At 42.9% G+C, this 21,550-nt stretch overlaps 1 protein-coding gene across 4 annotated transcripts in view; it reads left to right on the forward strand.

The window, feature by feature from the left end:
- PTP4A2 (protein tyrosine phosphatase 4A2) overlaps positions 1 to 4,802 on the forward strand; it is a 28,305-nt gene extending 23,503 nt beyond the window's left edge. For all 4 annotated transcript variants that reach the window (XM_046009481.1, XM_046009466.1, XM_046009473.1 and 1 more), the window contains 3 exons: positions 1,065 to 1,195; positions 3,564 to 3,638; positions 4,486 to 4,802. In XM_046009481.1, coding sequence (XP_045865437.1) covers positions 1,065 to 1,195; positions 3,564 to 3,638; positions 4,486 to 4,594 — 315 coding nt within the window. In that variant the 3' untranslated portion in view covers positions 4,595 to 4,802. The remainder of the gene's footprint in view (positions 1 to 1,064; positions 1,196 to 3,563; positions 3,639 to 4,485) is intronic.
- The last annotated feature ends 16,748 nt before the right edge of the window (positions 4,803 to 21,550 follow it).

Here is a 21,550-nt window from a genome sequence, read left to right on the forward strand (position 1 = left end):
AGAGCTCTTTGGGGATAATCCTCAAAACATTTGTAGAGATCAATGAGATACTACTTGGTATACTTTGCCAGAGTGGACTTTTAAATTATATTGACAGGTGTTGTATTCTCTCATACCTTGCCTAGGCCTTAATAACAGTCTCCATTATGTCTAATTATTGCTTTATTCAAATAAAAATATTTGAAGAACACTAGTTTTTTTTTTTTTTTTACCACTCTGATAAGAGATTTCTATAAGATAAAATTAGATGCTTACAGTGCTGACATGTCATCGAGAAGGTTAAGTTACTTGGCACACAATAATTTTGATCTTAGAAAAAACTTCAGTAGTGATCAGAATTGTGTTATTAAGAATAGGTATATATATTGGGGCACCTGGGTGGCTCAGTCGATTGTCTGCCTTCAGCTGAGGTCATGATCTCAGGGTCCTGGGATCAAGCCCTGTGTTGGGCTCTCTGTTCAGCAGGGAGTCTGCTTCTTCTTCTGCCCTTCCCCCTGCTTGTATTCTCTCTCTCTCTCTCTCAAATAAATAAAATCTTAAAAAAAAAAAATGGAATAGGTATGTGGGGGCAACTGGATGGCTCAGTTGGTTAAGTGTCCAACTCTTTTTTTTTTTTTTAAGATTTTATTTATTCATTTGACAGACAGATCACAAGTAGGCAGAGAGGCAGGCAGAGAGAGAGGAGGAAGCAGGCTCCCCGCCGAGCAGAGAACCTGATGTGGGGCTCGATCCCAGGACCCTGAGATCATGACCTGAGCCGAAGGCAGAGGCTTTAACCCACTGAGCCACCCAGGCGCCCCATGTGTCCAACTCTTGATTTTGGCTCAGGTCATGATCTCAGGGTTGGGAGATTGAGCCCTGTGTTGGACTCTGTGCTGTGCATGGAGCCTACTTAAGATTCTCTCCCCCACCTCCTGCACCCACATCCCCTTAAAAAGAAAAACAAAAACAGGTGTATAAAGTACAGTTAGTTCAGTTAGAGCCACCCTGTTTCTGTGCAGCTGTTCTGCATTAGATACTATCCTGCAGATAACAGTGTAATATAAAAGATCTTTGCTTTCCAGGATTGGCCATTTGATGATGGAGCACCACCCCCTAATCAGATAGTAGATGATTGGCTAAACCTGTTAAAAACCAAATTTCGTGAAGAACCAGGTTGCTGTGTTGCAGTGCATTGCGTTGCAGGATTGGGAAGGTAAGCTCTTACCTTTCTGTCTCAGAGTTCATTATCAAAAGTTTCACTTTGGTAGAAGTTTTGTATTTATTACACCAAATACTAAATTACCTGAAGGAAAAGGAAATGAGAGCAGAAGCTGGTTTAATGGTTTCTTAAGACAGCTTTTTGTATTTCATGGGTTGTCTGCTTCTGACTTAGTGGATGATGGCTCAGAGATTGTTTTGAAACTGATTTAATGTAATTATCTTATATTTGAGCTAAAAATTGTCTTAATTCAGTATGAGTTTTTTTCCTCATCATTTCACATTCTAAAAGGCTTTGAAAATGGGTCTTTGAGATGGGCAACAAAATGGAAATAATTTTAGATTCCGAAGAATCTATATGTGGTTAATTTTGGATTGAGATGAATGGGAAGTTAATAGGTGCAGAGCAGATGGCTGAACTTTAAACTTCTGAAAGGAGATGTACGGAGAACGAAAATTAACTTTGATTTTAAAACCTTTTTCCTCGAGCATTGCATGGAATGGTGTTGCAACATTCTCATCAACAGCAGATGAAATGCCAATTTGTCATGTGCACTTTGACTCAGAACATTAGTGCAGGCTGCTCTTGCCTCAAGGTGGTGGTGACTCAGATTATTAGTCCTGCTCAGCCCTTTGTTTGCCCTTTTCCTTTTTTTGCAGTTTAGTGTGGTACAGTTTCTTCTTCAGGGTCAGAAGTTCCAGTCCTTATTCTGAAGGGTGAAGGTAGTGTTCTAACTTGACTTGGGCAGTTTTATAACTGGTAGCTATCCTAGCAGGTAGTCCACAGTTGGTACCATGTAGTGGATATTTTAAAACATCATTTCCCTTGCTAGATTTTTGTTTGTGTGTGTATTACAATTACTTTATTGTTGGGGAATCTTCTTCTGTGACTGTCCTGAAACCCAGACTGGGTGTTAACAGTGATGAGTCCTGGAGGTAACTACACTTTACCTGGACTTTATGGTTATAACCACTGTCTTCTCTCTCTACCTTAGCTGTAATCCCAGACTCATGAGGCCTCAATCCCTGCCTTCCTGTTCCTGGAAGATGCCAGATCCAACTATGTTGGAAACTTTTTCAGAGGAGAAGACAAACCCTCTACTTTGCTTTATGAAGCAGATAGCATCCCCAAACCACAGATAGGTTGAGACCCGCTCAGGCCTCAGTGTTCCTTGTTAGATGTTAAAAAAACAAACGAAAAAACTAAGCCCACGTACTTACGAAGAGATCTGTTCTTATGATCAATTCTCTAACACCCTACTAGCTCCAGAAAGGATTTTGTTGAAGAACTTTAGCACCTTTTTAGCATTTGATGAGGAAAAGATATTAAAATGGGTTTGTAATGAATTTCTGAGACACTCAATATAGATGACACAATTGGTCTTTTTTTTTTAAACTGTGATGTTGGTTAAAGACCAATGAAGAATTTTTGATGACATAAAATGTGAAAATTTGAGATGCTAATGTGATGTGGGTTTTTTTTGTTTTGTTTTGTTTTAATAATGTGATATTTTAAAGAAGAAAGATTTTGTTTAGAAAGAGTGCATGCCGGGGTGCCTGGGTGGCTCAGGTCATGATCTGAAGGTCATGATCATGAAGGTCGCTGCCTTCAGCTCAGGTCATGATCTCAGGGTCCTGGGATCGAGTCCCGCATCGGGCTCTCTGCTCAGTGGGGAGCCTGCTTCCCTCTCACTCTCTCTGCCTGCCTCTCTGCCTACTTGTGATCTCTCTCTGTCAAATAAATAAATAAAAAATCTTTATTAAAAAAAAAAAAAAGAGTGCATGCCTGCAGGGGAGCAGAGAGGAGCAGAGGGTTAAGGAGAGATAATCTGAAGCAGGCTTCACAGCCAGTATGGAACCCCCCACAGGGCTTGATCTCACGATGCTGAGATCATGACATGAACCAAAATCAAGAGTCCAACACTTAACCTTCTGAGCCATCCAGGCGCCCCAAGAATAAAGATCTCTTAATGAAGATACAGAATTTAGTGCTTTACTAGAAGTGGGTGACACCATAGACACTTTCCTTTACTGTAAAGGGAAACCAGATATTTAGTCTAAGGGAAAAAAGGAAAGCTCAAGCTTTGCATTATTTTGGTAGTATGTAATCCTGGGTTTTAAAAAAAGTCTTTCAGTTTGCCTGGGTGGCTCATTCGGGTAGGCGTCTGCCTTCAGCTCAGGTCATGGGCACCAAGTCCTGGGATTGAGCCCCGCATCGGGCTCCCTACTTATTGAAGAGTCTGTTTCTCCCTCTTCTCCCTCACCCCCTCTCAAGACTCTCTCTCAAATAAATAAATCTTTAAAAAAAAATTCCTTTAATTCCAAAGACTTGTGGATATTTACAGATGGGTTTCTCTCTGTAGGGCACCTGTGCTGGTTGCACTTGCTTTGATTGAATGTGGAATGAAGTATGAAGACGCAGTTCAGTTTATAAGACAGTGAGTATAAAGTTTTATGTTCAGAAACACATAAAGCAAGACCATACAAGAAGAAGGAATTACGGAAAGTACTCTTTGTAGTATGGAATAATTTGTTGACTTAAAAGATTGTTTGACTGAAGAAATCAAAAGGAACAAGTGGTAGAGAGGCTTGTAATAGTACTGTTGGCTCCCAGATTTAAAGATTTTCTAATTTAGGTGGCAAATTTGGACACTGTAGGATATGTCCAGTATATGACTTGAATATCTAGGAATCTTTAAAATGAATAGCTAGGTAGTAGTCGTAAGTGATCTAGTGACTTTTAATGGATGTCTAAAATACCTTCCAAATGTAACTATGACCAAGAGGCAAGGAAGAATCTATAAAGAAGCAGTTAATCACTTAGGACTCTTAGTGACCTGTTCAGGCACAAAATCAGGATGGTATTGCCCAAACAGAATCTTGGCATCAGTCTGGACTAATGGGCCATGTTATTTTGTTGTCCATAATTCTTTTGCAGTCACTATCTTGTCCTTTCTCTTTCAACCTTTTCTTTAAAAACAAAACAAAAAAACACAACAACAACAAAAAAAACAGGAAAGAAAGACTGTCATAAGAGGGCATAAAATGTATGGTAGCAGCTCTAGGAAGGTGACATATTTCAAGGAATGCCATCTGGGCTTGCTGCTTCATACACTGCTTGCTCACTCATCAGCCCTTCCTCTGAAGAAGTGATAACGGTATAGGAAATATGCCCTTTTTCAGCTGTGTGGAGTTAGAAAGGCCTTGGGCCATAAATAATGCATTTCAGGGAGTCAGACAGCTCTTTTTTTTACATGATCAAGTTTGTCATTCTTGTATTTTCAGAAAAAGAAGGGGAGCATTCAATTCCAAACAGCTGCTTTACCTGGAGAAATACCGACCTAAGATGCGATTGCGCGTCCGAGACACCAATGGGCACTGCTGTGTTCAGTAGAAAGAAGTGTAAACAAAGGCTGACTTGATTGTACATTTAGAGGGAACTCTTGGTACCTGGAAATGTGAATCTGGAATCTTAACTGTGTCACCAAAGTAGTGATGGATTCAATACTCCTCAACCACTTTCCTAATGATTGGAAAAAAGCAAACAAAAAAGAAATCCCTCTATAAGATGAATAAAATGTTTAAGAAAAGAAAAAGAGAAAGAAAAAAGGGATTAATTCAGTGAAGGGTGATTTTGCTCCTAATTGTTGGAGTTTGAATTTCTGCCAGGATTGAATTATATCAAAATCTCCTGTCTTTTTTAACTTTTCAAAATAGGTCTCTAAGGAAAACCAGCAGAACATTAGCCTGTGCAGAACCATCTGTTTGGGGAGCACACTTTTCCATTATGCTTGGCACATAGATCTCCCTAATGTGGGATTTCTCTTTCTTTCTTTCTTTTGTTTGGTGGTGGTGGGTGTATATTTTCCCACTCTTCTCTTCTTTCCCCATCCCTCTTTTTCCCCCTAATACATGTTATAGATGGAATAGGAGAAGCCCTTGTTGCTGTAGATGTGTGTGCAGTCTGGCAGCCTTAAGCCCACCTGGGCACTTTTAGAAAAAACAAAAAAAACAAAACAAAAAAAGAAACAAAAAAACACCAAAAAAAAAAAAAAAAGCAGTGGCATATATATTATACGATCCAGGTGGTTTTTAGTCTTTACTGATGATGGGGTGTTCATGTTAGTTTCTTTTCTTGAAAACCCTATTCAACATTAGGCAAAGTAGCCAAGAGCCTTTTGTTTTGGTTTTTATTTTGGTAAATTAGTGGGGAAATGGCATTTTAAGAATAGTCTTTCTTCTCAGAGAACTTGGCTGAGTTGAATTTTTCTCTTTTCCGACCAATGAAGCTAAGTGGGTATCCCAGAAACTTCTGTTTTCTGAAGGGGAGCACTCCAGGCCATCACTAAAGATGTGTCCAGGCAGAGAGTTAGCACACTTTCTACACTTTCTAGAATTGTGGGTTTGTAGCATTACTCTGATTTTCTGTTAATGATGTCAGAGAATGCTGGTAGTTTAAAATGTTTATTTAGGACTTACTCATACTATGAATTTTCAGGAACAGTAAAAGGAATAACAGCAAAGATAGGATATTTTGGACTTGAGAAATGCCTGGGAAATGAAAAAAAAAAAAAAATGAAAATGAGAAATGCCTGGGATGTGTACTTTCCAAACCACCCCCTATATGTACAGTTCAGTTTAACCACTGATTGCCTTGTTATTTTCTTACTAGGTTCTTTTTGGGATTAAAAAACAAAATGCTGGTTTAAAACCAGCAATGCCTAGTGAGTGTGTGTCCACAGGCCATACAGGGTAGAAGAGAGACAGAAAGCAACCCAATGAGTAGCAAAGATATTGTTGCTGATGAAATGGTGTACTGTCATTTTCATGGATTCTTTGCCAGGTTCAATGTGCTGATCTAGAGAAGCTGTCTTCTCCTTTGCAGAAGGCAGTAGTGACCGGTCTGCATTGACCAAGCAAGTTGAAGTTCACCATCCAGGGCTCTTGAACTCTTCATCTAAATATTACTTAGTAGTGCTCTGCTTCTAAGGATTTGAATAAAGGCTTAGGGTCATCTTGTCTTGCTGGAATTTGCTATGCAGAGCCACAAACTTCCCGTTTTTTTTTAGGATCAGCTAGGCCAGTAGGAATGGACTGGGACCTTGTCTCACACTGATGATACCTCAGACGTTGGCTGGCTATGTGAACTGCCTATTTCCTATGCCGGAGTTGTTTTGATTTTTAACTAAATGAATATCTGTAGATTCTCTCCTCTCCCATCCCAGAAAACAAAACAAAATAATGCTTTTGAAACTTTTTAGAATTTTAAAGTGAAAAATGATGGTACTCTCCAAAATTCTTTGTTTCAGAACCTGACAATAGATTCCTTTAACATAGGTTCAAGATCAAAACAGCATCCCTCTAAACTCAGACTATTAACTTCAAGGGTTTTGATCAATAACAAACTTTTTCCCTTTAATATGCTCTGATTTTTGTTTGTGGGGAGTGTGTGTGTGTGTGTGTGTGTGTGTGTGTGTGCGCGCGCAGTGTCCAGCAGTATCAGTGCCTGCCTGAGATAGGAAAATTACATTCCTGGTTCTGTATGAGGAGAAGGGTGTATAAAGCGACAAGAAACATTTTCCCTCATTTTGTTTTAAATTACATAGTAATGTTAATTGTTCTCAGAACTGGATTTTCTTCCTCAAAATTAAAAGTTTTTTTTTTTCTTTTGGATTTAATGAAGTATTGCTAGCTGAAGCCAGTTTGACATGGTGAGAGAGATGTCAGACTGATGAAAGGTGTGCAGCCTGATTTAAAACCAAACCCCGAACCCTTTTAAAGAACAATAAAACTTATTTTACATGCTGTTTGTCTGTGTATCGTTTTCCACCTCATGTTGAATTTCATTTATGTCTCCTTAGAAAATTAGATATTCTCAGGGCCTGTTCTGTTAATTACTGCAAGGAGGTGAAATAATTAGAGGTTGGGAAGTTCAAAGATTTCATGCCACCCAGGTATTCAATAAGGATAAACTTAACTGGAGTTGGGATACTTCTGGTACATTTTGTGGTTTAGTTCTTGGACACAACACTGTAGGAATTACACATCTTATCTCATTCCAAGGGATTTGTTTATACCATAGATTGTGATGAAGCAGCTTTTTACTCATACTCTTAGAGAACAGTGAGAAAAGAGGAACTTTGTATATCATAGGACTGGGGCGGGTGGAGAATTTCCCTTAGACTATGGGCAAGTGTCCATCCATCCATTCAGAAAACAAGCTTATCTGCTAAGGTACTAAGAATGAGAAGACACTTCCCACTTTGGCAGCTCCTAGTCTAGAAGAGGAGTTAGAGCTATAGATCTTAAGAACAGGGTAAGCGGATACATGGGTGACTTACAGTTCATTGATCTTCTTACCTGTTTTAAATTTCCCACCTCCCGTTTATTACCTACCTTAGATTCAGTGGTCCACTGTTAAATTCACTCATGGTTGCATAGCAAATTGCCCTGCCCCATCTCTTGCTTCATTCTACTTGCTTGGCTAAACTCCATTCTTGGTTAAGTTCAGCCCGCCACCTTATATGCACTTGTGCAACTGAACATGCTGACTCTGTCTCTGTGTTTAAAGTCATGACCTCAAATAGGCCTTAGAACCATCTGACAGTCCTGCTGTTTAATTACTCTTCAACTTGAAAACACTTAGATGTTAATACTTTTCCCATTCTCTCAGTTTCTAGCCTTTCTTTTTTTTTCCCCCTAAACTTAGAAAAAAGAAACAAGGAAATTTCCACAGGCTCCTGCCATCACATCTGCTTACCTACTTGCATCTCTGCTTGTATGCTCTGTCTCTCCTCCAGTCACACAGATGGTCCATGCCCTCCACAAGGCAAGCTCTTCCAGTTGTGTGCTAGATTCCGTCCCATTCGAGGGCACAGATGAGACATTCTGTTCATTAACTTCCCTCTGCTAGGTCTTTCCCATCAGCTCACCACATACTGTTACTTCTTCCATGTTAAAAATGAAAAAAAAAAAAAAAAATCCTGTTTGGCTCACACTCCTCCCCTTTGCTCTTTACAGCAAAACTCAAAACTGAGTTCTCTAACTGCATGCTGTACTTTGCCTTTTTGAACCCACTCCAATGAGGAGTTTAATTCAACTGAAATGGCCCATGTAAAGATCACTAGAACCTCTATGGTACTTAATCCAATGGTTAATTCTTTATCTGTAACTTTTTTTTTTTTTTGACATGTTAGCATGTAACATGGCTGAGCACTCCTTTTTGAAATGCTTTCCTCATTGACTGTAGGAGGAATGGTACCCCAACGCCACCCTATGTTCATACTTGAAGTCCCTGGAACCTGTAAATAATGCTACATGGTAAGAGGGACTTCATGGCTGTGATTAAGGATTTTGAGTTGGGGAGATTATCTCATTATCTGGATGGGTCTAGTTTAATTACGTGAGTCCTTAGAAGCAGAGGATCTTGGCTGAGCTCAGAAGGAGATGGGACTAAGGAAGAATGGTCTGAGAGATGCAATGTTGCTGGCTTGGAAGATCAGGAAGGGGGCCTCTAGAACCTGGAAAAATCAAGGGAACATTCGATCCTAGTGTCTCTCTAAAAGGAGCTCAGCCTGGGGCGCCTGGGTGGCTCAGTGGATTAAGCCGCTGCCTTCGGCTCAGGTCATGCATGATCTCAGGGTCCTGGGATCGAGCCCCACATTGAGCTCTCTGCTCAGCGGGGAGCCTGCTTCCCCCTCTCTCTCTGCCTGCTTCTCTGCCTACTTGTGATCTCTCTCTCTGTCAAATAAATAAATAAAATCTTTAAAAAAAAATAAAAAAAGGAGCTCAGCCTCCCAACAGGAGGTTGGGCTTGATTTTAGGCCTGTGTGGGACTTCTGTAGAACTATAGGATAATAAATTTGTGTTTTAAGCCACTAAGTTTGTGCTAATTTGTTACAGCTGCAATAGAAAATGAACACAGATTTTTGCTTTCTAGGACAGACCTCATACCCAAGTTTTCACCTAGTTTAGCAGGAAACACCTCCGTTTAAAGTTCTGGTTCTTCATTTTCTCCACTACTGCTCTATCTGCCTAGACTCTTCTCTGGACTCCAGACCCATTATTCAAAGCCTACTTGACATCTCTTGTGGATGTCCTGTTGTTCAAACGATTTCAATTCCTGCTCAACTGTAATTTCAGTGAGACCCATGACCTTCACTTGAGAATTGCCACCCCCGTGCCATCAGCCTGTCATCCTGCTGTGTTTTCCTTTTCCCCATACCGCTTACCACCATTTCACAAACTTGTTTGCCTCTCTCCACCAGACAGAAGCCCCACAGGGCAGAGATTTTAGTGTGTCTGTTTCGTTCACTATTACCTTCACCTAGAATGGTGGTTGGCATGTAGTAGGTGCTCAGTAATTATTGAATGAATTGGCGCTGATCGGTAACTGATGGTACCGTGGAGAAGCAAGTTGCTAAAACCGTCATGGAAAATGTTAGGAGGTTCCACAGTGGTCATATTTGAGCTGGGCTGTTCAGTGTGACGTAGAAAAAGCTGATGGTGCGAGGGACCACTTCTCATCCACTAGGGGAGCTAAGATAAGACAGATGGACGACGACAAGTCCTGGTAAGAGTAGAGGAATTGGAACTGTCATACTTTGCTGATGGGGATGTAGAATGGTACAACTTCTTTTGAAAACAGTTTGGCAGTTTCTCAAAGAGTCAAACATAGAATTGCCATATAACCCAGCAATTCCAATATATCCAATAACCAATTCTAGATACATACCCAAGGGAACTGAACGCATAAGTGGTTGCCTGGGGTTGGCTTGGGGGTGAGGATGTGGAGTGACTGCTCATGGGTTGGGGTTTCTTTTTGTAGTGATGAAATGTTCTGGAATTTGTGGTGATGGTTGCCCAACAGTGTCAATGTACTAGATGCTACTGGATTGTACACTTAGAAAAAAAGGTTGATATGAGGAAAGCACATTTCAGGCAGGAAAAACAAAGGGAGTGGAGACGTGAAAGCCAGGTACGTTTGGGAGAAGTGGCATGATTTGATATCTCTGGAAGGACTGGATTTGTGCCAGGCTGCTTTGGTCATCTTCAAACTCTAGGAGGTATGCTGGACATTCCTCCCTTGTGCCTCCTTCTCCATCCCCAAGGGTACAACGAGGGTCAGAGCCAGTCGGCCCAAAGATAACCAGGGACCAGCAGGTTCTGACTTTTTACTGAGGGAGACTCTTCGATGTAGAGAAGGCAGTTAGCGCTATACATATGTTGGGTCCTGTGTGAACATAGGCCAAGGGGGAGGGTGGAGTAGCAGCCTAGAGAGCAGAGCACAAAGTCCACAGCTTGGAACGGGCAAGAAGTGCCTTTGCCCAGCCAAGGTCCACTGTGCCATGAGGCCTTCTCAGTAGTTTCTGCCTCTTCCCCTGTGCCTTCTGTGAAAGAGTTGGAGTCAGTTTCTTAATATCAAATAGAACCTAGACTTCGATTATACAGATAGCATGGTGAGTGCTCTAGGTAAAATCCCCTTAGGAAGAGTGATGATTTCGTGGCTAGCCCTCACCGCATACTACACAAACCCTCCGCCCTTAAAGGGCTTACGTTCTGATTGAGATGAAAGAATAAACAGGGACACCAAAAAGTGATGTATGTTCAGATAACGACGGGCGCTACGAAGATTGGAAGAAAGGAAAGCAGGCGAGGAATTAGTGACTAGAGTTACGCATGGAGTTAGATGAGATGGTCAGGGACGGTCTCTGAGGAAGGCGAAGGAGCCTCCTAGGTGCAAATGCCGTGTGAAGGTGCTGGAAACACTTCCCAAGTAGCACCTGCAGTGGTGTATATAAACCTGAAAGAGCGAGCTTGGTTTGCTCACAGAACAGCGCGGCTAGTACAGCCGGACTATAGTAAGGAGGAAAGGCAAAATTTAGGCAGAGGCCAGATGGTGTTCAGTGAGCTTGGAGTCATGTTGCACAGAGTATTATGTAGTCAGAGCAAGAAATCTGAAAATTTTTTTCTACTGTTTCTCAGTCAGGAGGAGCCATGAGATTCAACCGTGGGGTTTATTCAAAATGTCCACATCCAGGCACCACCGAGGTCTTTCCAAATCTGGGTCTCAAGTTGGGAATCTCTGCTTTGGGTAATGGGGAGCCTTTGAATGTTGGTAAACAACAGCAGTTAACACTGTCAGATGTGTGCTCAAAGAGGTTATCCAGAAAGCTCTTTAGAGACCGTCCCTATAAACCTGTGCCTGATTCGTATTATGCAAGTAGTAAATGCCGGCTGAACGAATGAAAATGAATTGCAGAGAATGGAAGCCAGAAGACCAGTTATGGCTGAAGGGGTGATGATGGGCTGTGGTAGGCCAGAACAGAGGTGAGAGCCTCATCTAAGGGAGCAGCGGAGGAGTAGGGTCGAAAACTATCCTTTTTTTTCTGCCACCAGAGCCTGGATTCCATGAAGAGATGACAAGTATATCTGCATTCACATTTCAAGGGATTGGTTTACACCAGTTGGGCTATTGGCCTTGGGAAAGGTTTGTAAAATGGCCTCCACCTCTTGATTTTCTCTGCAGATCACACTTGCAAATGGAAACAAACAGAATACCTCACTGCTCGCAACCTTGCTAACCACGCTGGGTAGCAGAGTTCAGCGCCTTCCACGCCTTTGCTGTTTTGGGGTCAGGGCAGTGAGGAAGACGAACAAGGGGCTAGCCAGCATCTGCCAAGTACAGCAATGCTCAGAATCTCACATACATTGTCTCAGGTGATCTCCGTAGGCTTCCACTCATGGCTAACCCCGTTTTATAGATGAGGAAACAGAAGGGAAATAATAGCAAGGAATGGGCCAGGCCAATGTATGAGTTCGGGCCTGATTTCTAAGATGCCTGGTTCTTCAGTCATAGCAGAAGGGGCTGATGTTTACAGTCAGGATGTTGCTGTGGGGTTTTGCCCTCAACAAGTCCCTGTTAATTGAGCTGCATCTTTATGAGTGTGTGTGTGTGTGTGTGTGTGTGTGTGTGTGTGTGTAGCACAGCAGGCATGTGTGTGTCTAGCAAGCAGTTCTGTCTAGTCTGTGGGTTTAACTTGTGTAAACTGTGTGTAATGGGCCCTACCAGGAACAAACCAGGACGTTTGAGCAGAGAGCTTTGTAGCTTATAATTGGCTTCCTATTGCTGTTGGCTGGTTCTCCTGCACATAGAGTTTACTCCAGGATTGGTATTCGATTTAAGAAATTTTCAAATTGATTTTATCTTCAGTGCATTAATGCGTGGCCTAAATTCCTGCAGAGGCATTAGCTAACCAGCCTGGACATGCTTTAGCAATCGTAACTGGATCAGAGCTGCCCGGGCCACAGCTTTTATCCAGCATAGATAAAACACTTTGCCGAAAACACTTTTCCACCTAAACCCTGTGACTCATTTTTTTCAGGAACCTCAAGCATAGGCCCCTTGAAATTGGAATATATTCCCTTGAAATTGGACTAAATTCCCCCAAATCATGCTAAAACACACAAATGGGAATTTGTTAACATGGGTAGATTTAATCTTTAGCTTCCTGTTGGAATGGAACACATAAATATTCAAGGAATGGTATGGAAATCAGCCTAATTTTCATGGGTACACAACTGTAATGTCTTTTTGAAATCAGGAAATAGGAAACATGACTCCAGTAATGAACACGCCGTATGTGTAGCTGAGTACACGAGACACTGGAGGTGTTCTACGGCTTCATGAGTACCGGCATAGGTAAACGTTTTTAGGGGAAACATGATTTTTCAGCTTTAGAAGTGCAGAATGGATCACAGCTGTATGAAAATACCAATTAATCATCTTCTAATGCTTTTATGCAAATGACTGTATTTGACTTTCATTTAGAATTGCCATTAACACCTGGAACCTTAAGATTGATAACAGGTAAAATTTTAATGAATACATAAATTAAAGATTTGAGTCATGTTTAGATTAATTTATAACACTTTTATTTGTTTTAAGTCCTCCTGAAATGTAAAATCCACAGGATGAGTCAGAAAATAGAGAAGAGTAGACAGCATTTGAACTTAGTCCATTTTTTTACTGGGGAAGAAGAATGACTTGGAAATGCTAAACGCTACAAATGACTTTTCTGCCCTTTGCAATCATTTGCTCGGGTGATAGGCCTGTGCACTTACTACAGAAGACTTTAAAAATTTTTCTCATGCCCTGAGACAACGCTGGCCTTTTCTTTCTTTCTTTCTTTCTTTTTAAGTGAAGAATTTTCCAAGGTGCCTGGGTGGCTCAGTTGGTTAAGCTTGAGCCTTGAGCTCAGGTCATGATCCCAGAGTCCTGGGATCAAGCCCCACATCTGGTTCCCTGCTCAGTGGGGAGCCTGCTTCCTCCCTCTTCCTCTGTGCTCTGTGTCAGATAAATAAATAAAATCTATTTTTAAAAAATGAAGATTTTCCTTTCTAAACACCTTCCTTGTTTTAAAAAATATTTTTTCAGAATAAACATAAAAATAGAGTTGTTGGGCAAGTTTTGGGAAGTATGGAGGAAGTAAAGAAAAACCCCATGGTCCTGCCATCCAGGGAAAAGTATTGTTAACCTTATGATACATTCCTTGCATCTCCCCCTCTTTCCCCATGTATAATTGTAATTTTATAATTATGTATTTTGCTTTCTTTGCTTACATAGCCATGGTAATACTTACAATTTATTGAAACTTTACCACGTGCCAGGCCCTGTGCTTAGTGTTTCAGGTGTATTATCTTTTGAGTGTTAGGTCATATTATCTCCGTTTTATGGACCAGGAAGTGAGAGCTCAAAGTGTACCTAGCTTGCCCAATATTACATGTCTAGGAAGTGGCCAGAATTCTAACCCGAAATATCTAACTCAGAAACCCTGATCATATCATGGCACTAAGCTCCCCTTGCACTCGATAAGAAGCTGTTATTATTAACTGAAACCAAGCAAGCTATCCCCTGAGGACACTGCCTTCTCTGGGACTTCAAAAATGGAAGCTACTCGATCTTTCCATGTACTGCAAGGGCTGGTAGGAGAGGAGGGCTCAGCAATCCATGGCCATGTCCAGACCATTGCTCTTCCACCCCTGGGTAACATCAGCTTGTGACAATGGCCATCAGGCTGTTGCGTCCACTACCCCTCATTGCTGCTGTCTTCTGTTAACTCCCGCCATCTCTCAGTGCATGGAGTTCTTGGGGCCTTGAAGGCCACCCCTAGTCATTCTCATCCTGGGCAAATTCAGTGCATCTTCTAGCCCCTCAGCATGGAAGGCCTTTGCTACCCTAACTCCAGTGACCCATTCCCAGGAGCAAGACTGTTCTGCCTCTGCTGGAGTCAGGTTGACTGATGTGTGTGTTTGTGTGTGTGTGTGTGTGTGTGTGTGTGTGTGTGTGTGTGTGTATGTGTACCCACACGTAATTATTTATAAATTTTACTGATACAAAGGATGTGTAACATACAATTTAAAAATAATAAAATATGGGGGCGGCTGGGTGGCTCAGTGGGTTAAAGCCTCTGCCTTCGGCTCAGGTCATGATCTCAGGGTCCTGGGATCGAGCCCCATATCGGGCTCTCTGCTCAGTGGGGAGTCTGCTTCCTTCCTCTCTCTCTCTGCCTGCCTCTCTGCCTACTTGTGATCTCTCTCTGTCAAATAAATAAAATTTAAAAAAATATATGCATTATTCTCTATTGTAAATTCCATGTAGCCAATTGATTCTCTCTTTTAAAAGATTTTGTTTCTTCATTTGAGAGAGAGCATGAGGTGGGGGGGGTGGGTGTTGATGAAGGAGGGAGAGGCAGACTCTCAGTCCAGTGAGGGACTCGATCCCAGGACACCAGGGTCATGACCTGAGAGGAAGGCAGACGCTCAACTGATGGAGCCACAGGCAGATGCTTAACTGACTGAGCCACTCAGGTATCTCCCCTTCCCCCTCCCCCTCCCTCTGCCCCTCTCCTTCCCCCTCCCCCTCCTCCTCCCTCTCAAGATTTATTTATTTGTTTGAGAGGGAGAGAGAGAGAAGCAGACTCCCCAAATGCAGAGCCCGACACAGGGCTGGATCTCACCACCCTGAGATCATGACCTGCGCTGAAACCAAGAATCAGACGCTTAACCAGCTGTGCCACCCAGGTGCCCTCAATTGATTCTCACGGAACGCTTTTGCTGATTTTTGCCAAACTCTTATATCCTAGCCTGTCTGGTTGCATTTGACAAACCCAACATGAATGTTGGTTGAAATTTTCCTCTATGTTAAAGATTCAAAAGTAAAAAAAAAGAAAATTTATGTTAAAACTTCACTCGTCCATCAATGATGCGACTTCTTTGCAGGATTGGATAATAGCTTTTGAATACTGCAAGACTATTTCCTCAATTTTTGGCGCCATTTACAAGGTAATGGCTATGGCTATAGGCACTATGCTCTTTTTTTTTTTTTACGATTTTATTTATTTGACAGACAGAGATCATGAGTAGGCAGAGAGGCAGGCGGGGGGTGGGGGGGGGCGGAATGCAGGCTCCCTGCTGAGCAGAGAGCCCAATGCTGGGCTTGATCCCAGGTCCCTGGGACCATGACCCGAGCCGAAGGCAGAGGCTTTAACCCACTGAGCCACCCAGACGCCCTGGCACTATGCTCTTTTAAGTTTAATATGCATTACTAACATTTTCTCTGTTACTTTTTTAATAGACAATCAACAAAAAATCTAATTTTCATCTGCAGCACTCGCCAGTTTCCATGGTATAAATACCTCCCCCCATGGCCAATGTCAAGCTATCAGTAGACTCACTGAACAGAGAACTGGGAAGATAGGAGCAGTGGTGCCCCTTTGTAGTACTTCTGCCGTACAGAAACAACAAAGAATAGCACAGATAATAATGAAATGTCGTAAATAATTGGGAAGAGATGAGTTGGAAAAGTTTGACTTTTTTTTTTTTTTTTTAAGATTTTATTTCTTTATTTGAGAGAGAGCGTGAGAGGGGAGAAGGTCAGAGGGAGAAGCAGAGAGCTGGGATCCCAATGCGGGACTCGATCCTGGGACTCAGGACCATGACCTGAGCCGAAGACAGGTGCCCAATCAACTGAGCCACCCAGGCACCCCTATGACTTTATCTTTAAATATAATTTATTTGATTGTAACTTTTTACAACTTAATTTTAAATAATGGCTGTATTTAACAAGCAGCTCACCACATTCCTAAAATGTACCAGTCAGTTGGCGTGAGCTACCGCAGCACGGCCCTGTGGAGGGTCGTCTTCGACCAGCCCACAAAGCCATGTGTCTCACTCTTTCACCAGCAGCTCATCGGGTTACCCTCTGGTTCACTTTTCTACTCAACTCTCAACCCCCCACAAGCTGACTTCTATGACACACCCCATACTCGTAGGTTAAACTCTCCTTTTCCTGTGCTGGCCCCCTGAATCCCAGTTTTCCCAGGGCTCTACGGTGGGTGGTCTGCTTGTCTCTTCCCATATATCTTGCTTCGGCGATCTCATTCAACTTACTCAAAAAAATTGAGGAAATAGTCTTGCAGTATTCAAAAGCCATTATCCAATCCTGCCGACATTAGGCACCCAGAGGGCTCCCAAATCTGTAATTCCCAACCACATCTCTCTCTGGAGCTCCGGATCCATTTGTCCGGCTGTCTACCGGACATCTTGCTTGCTTGTCTCACAGCAACTCAAACTCAGCATTCAAGACTATATTCGTTCCTTCTGCAGCCTTCGACCTCCACCCCTCAAATCTGACTTTGCCCTCTTTTTCCTGCCTCTACGGATGCAGATGCTTTTATTTACTAAGTCAGCTGAACCCAACACCAGGGCTTATCCTCCCTCCCTCTCTTTTCTTCATCGCCCCCATTTTCCATATTCAGATTTACTCATTCATTCATTCATTCATTCGCTCATTCATCCATCCATCCATTGAAACTTAGAGCAAATATTTATCCAGAATGGATGCGTAGCATATTGGGCGAGAGCAAAAGAGCTTGCTTGCAATCAGCCGGTCAGGCATCAAATCCTGGCTCTGCCATGTACCTAGCTTTGTTACCTTGGGAAAATTTGTTTGGCCATTCTGTGTTTCTGTTTCCTTAAATATAAAGTGAGAATCATAATAGAATCTTCCTCGCAGAGAGCTGAGAGGATGGAATGGGTTACTCTGAGTAGGGCACTTCAAACTCAGCCTGACAGAGGGGCACCCGTGTCGCCCAGTAGGGTAAGCATCTGACTCTTGGTTTCGGCTCAGGTCATGATCTCAGAGTCGTGAGACTGATCCCTGCGTTGGGTTTACACTCAGTGGGGAGTCTGCTTGCGATTCTCTCTCCCTCCCTCGGCACTGCACCCCTGTGTCAGCAGCACCATGTTCCCTCTGAAACCTAGAGGAGAACCTCTCTCTGCTTTTTCCTAGCTTCTGGTGGTTTGCTGCCAATCTTTGGTGTTCCTTGGCTTATAGCTACACATCCCCAGTCTGGACCTTCATCATCATATGGCCTTCTCCCTGTGAGCCTCTGTCTTCACGTGGTGTCTTCTTATCAGGACACGAGTCCTATCGGCTTAGGAGACCACCCTATGACAGGATGACCTCATCTTAATGATTACATCGGCAATGACCTTGTTTCCAAATAAGGTCATATCCTAGGGTCCTGGGAGCTAGAATTTCAACATATCTGTTTTGACGGGAGACAGTCCAACGCATATCAGGCAGGAACTATGATCTAGGGATTATATCTGATCCCCAACCTTCTTACCTCCTCTCTCCCTATAGCCACTGTCTTAGTTCATTCTGTCTTGGCACACCTCCCGACTAGCCCCTAGTCCAGCCCCACCATCACCCATCCTATATGGGACTGTCAGAGTGATCTTTCCGAAACATAGCTGATGTTTGGAATTCACCTCCTTTGGAAGCTCTTTGACTTTTCAGGTAAAAGATCTAGCTCCTTCCTGGCCCACTGCGCTGAAACTTATACCACAACCCCCAGAACTGTGGGTCTCCAGTTGTACCATTCTCTTTCATAGCTCTGGACGGTGCCGCTGTCTGCATCGCACACACCTACCCTCCCATTTCCCCCACATTCCCCTGTCTGGGGAAACCTTCCATGACATCAGCCCCACTCCTCTTCCGAGTTCCTTTGGCATTCTGCGCACACCCTGAATATAGGAATCACTGAATTTAGCGTTTTTCTTGTGTCTTGCTGACAGGACAAAATGCCCCTTGAGAACAGGGATTGTCTTTGTATCCCCTATTATTAGACATTAGTGTCACTTTCAATCTTTTCCCTCTTGCAAATAAATACTGTGGTGAATATTTTCATGTTTAGATATCTTTTTTAAATTTAAAATGATTTCCTCAGGCACAACTCAAAAACAAAAAGACAAACAACCCAATTTGAAAAAATGGACAAGACTTGAATAGACATTTCACCGACAAAAATAAACAAACGGCCCATCAGCACATGAGAAGATGCTCAATGTCACTAGTCATTAGGAAAACGCAGATCAAAACCATCATGAGACAACACCTCGTACCCACCGGGATAGCCATAGTAGTTTTTTTAAAAGTGTTGGAGGGATGCGGAGTCGGAGAAATTGGAACATTGCTGCTGGGAATGTAAAATGGTGGACCACCGTAGAGCTTCGTCAGCGACTTATACCTAAGAGTGACTGCATGACACAGAAATCCCACTCTTAGGTAGATGCCCCAAGGAGTTGAAAGTAGGTGTTCAAACAAAAACGTGTACACGAATGTCTGTAGCTGCGCGATTCGCAAGAACCGAAAGGTGGACATGACCCGGATGTCCATCAACAGATGAACGAACAACAAAATGTGGTCTGTGCATGCGGTGAATATTGCTTAAGCACAGAAAGATACAAAGTACTGATATATACCACAGTGTGGCGGCATCTCGAAAACATCATGTAAAGTGAAAGAAACCAGACACAAAAGGTCACATAATACATGATTCCACTCATGTGAACTAGCCAGACTAGATGAATCCTTAGATGCAGAAAGCAGACTGGTGGTTGCCAGGGACAAGGGGGAGGGGACAATGGGAATTAACTGCTTAATGGGTACAGGTTTTATTTGGGGGAGATGAAATGTTTTGGAACTAGGTAGAGTAGTAGTTGCACAAGATGGGGAATGTACGGGGCGCCTGGGTGGCTCAGTGGATTAAGCTGCTGCCTTCGGCTCAGGTCATGGTCATGATCTCAGGGTCCTGGGATCGAGCCCCGCATCGGGCTCTCTGCTCTGCAGGGAGCCTGCTTCCTCCTCTCTCTCTGCCTGCCTCTCTGCCTACTTGTGATCTCTCTCTCTGTCAAATAAATAAATAAAAATCTTTAAAAAAAAAAAAAAGATGGGGAATGTACTCAAAGACACAGAATTGTACACTTCAAATGTTTCATTTTATGTTACATGAGTTTTACCTCAATAAAGAAGTTGGTTTTTAAAAAAAGATTTTATTTATTTATTTGACAGACAGAGATCACAAGTAGGCAGAGGGGCAGGCGGTGGGGGGGGGGGGGTGGCAGGCTCCCCGCTGAGCAGAGAGCCGGATGTGCGGCTCTATCTGAGGACCCTGGGATCATGACCCGAGCCGAAAGCAGAGGCTTTAACCAACTGAACCACCCAGGCACCCAAGAAGTTTTTTTTAAAAAAAAAGAATGCAGTACCGATGCCTGCTTCAGTGCAGATGAACCCTGAAAACATTATCCTGCGTGAAAAATCCAGATGTCTTGTATGATTCCATTTTTAGGAAATACCCAGAATAGATAGGTTCATAGAGACAGAAAGCAGATTCAGGGCTGCCAGAGGCTAGGGCAGAGGGAACTGGGGGGATGTGGCTATATAATGGATATGAGGTTTTCCTTTGGGGTGATGGAATGTTCTGGAACAAGAGAGCGGTGTTGCACAACGTTGCAAATGTTCTCAATGCTACTGTGTTGCACACTTTAAAATGGTTAAAATGGCAAGTTTTATGGAATGTGTATCTCAGCACGATAAAAAATATTTCCTCAGGGAAGATTCTCTGAAGTGAAGCCAGTCAAAGGATGTGGTGTGTCACCGAACTTCTCTTGAGCAGGGTCTCTCGCTGCCCTGCCACCAGCCAGCTTTGCGAATCGGATGTAATGTTGTTCCTCTCAAGGAAGTGCCTCGTGCTTCCAAGCCTAAGCTTAAATCGAATGAGAACTTCTGAAGCACACAGCCAGAGTTAACAGATTTTAGAGCTGGGAGGGGGCCCAGAAGGCATCTAGGCTGCTGGGCTGCATTCTTAACAGACAAATACTTAGTAATGACCGTGCCATCCTGAAGTAAACTTCGCAGAAAACCTGCCTAAAGTCTGTACGATGTAGGGCTTGTGCTGTAGATGATATAAAATTTGGAACAAATCTCCTAGGTTTGAATCCCTGCTCTGCTGCTTCTTAGTTGTGTGAACTGGGATCTGACTCTGTGCCTCAGTTTCTTCATCTATAAAATGGGGGCAATGCAGTGGCTATCTCACAGGATTGTGTTGCAGATTAAATGAGTTTATATGTGTAATATGTTCAGGATTGCAATCTCAACTAAAAAAAAACGGAAGTAAAAAGAAAGTAATTTATAAAATGCATTTTCAGCCTGTAAATATCTAGGCATGATTATCCTAGGAGAGGCTGAGATAGTTAGGTGTTTGTACCTACATGCAGAAGAACCCTGGATGCTGCAGCTCTAAACATGGACGGATAGGGGCGGGTTGTGCTTCAAAAACTCTGAGCCTTGGGCGCCTGGGTGGCTCAGTTGGTTAAGCAACTGCCTTTGGCTCAGGTCAGGATCCTGGAGTCCCGGGATCGAATTCCGCATTCGGCTCCCGGCTCCACGGGGAGTCTGCTTCTCCCTTTGACCTTCTCCCCTTTTGTGCTCTCTCTCACTGTCTCTCAAATAAATAAATAAAATCTTAAAAACAAAACAAAAAGTTCTGAGCCTTGCCATTGGCGACATAGATTTCCAAAACCAATTCTCGGACAGATCTTTTTTTTTTTTTTTTTTTTAAGATTTATTTATTTATTTATCAGAGAGAGAGTATGAGCTGGAGGGGCCGAGGGGGAGAGAGAGAGAATCTCGAGCACACCCCGTGCTAAGCATGGAGACTGATGTGGGGCTCAATGTGGGGCTCGATCTCAGGACCCCGAGATCGCGACCTAGGCTGAAACCAATAGGCGCTTAACCGACTGCACCACTCAGGCACCCAACTTTTTTTTTCAAGTCATCTCTACACCCAACATGGGTCTCAGATTCATGACCCCTGAAATCAGGAGTCGCGAGCCCTAACGACTGAGCCAGCCAGGCACCCCTTAGGCAAATCATGAAACAGATTAAATCATTTGGTTTTCACTTGAGTTGCATTCCTGGGAAATATTTTTTAAAACCGTACTT

Source organism: Meles meles, chromosome 1 (genome assembly GCF_922984935.1).
Source record: "Meles meles chromosome 1, mMelMel3.1 paternal haplotype, whole genome shotgun sequence".
NCBI lineage: Eukaryota > Metazoa > Chordata > Mammalia > Carnivora > Mustelidae > Meles > Meles meles.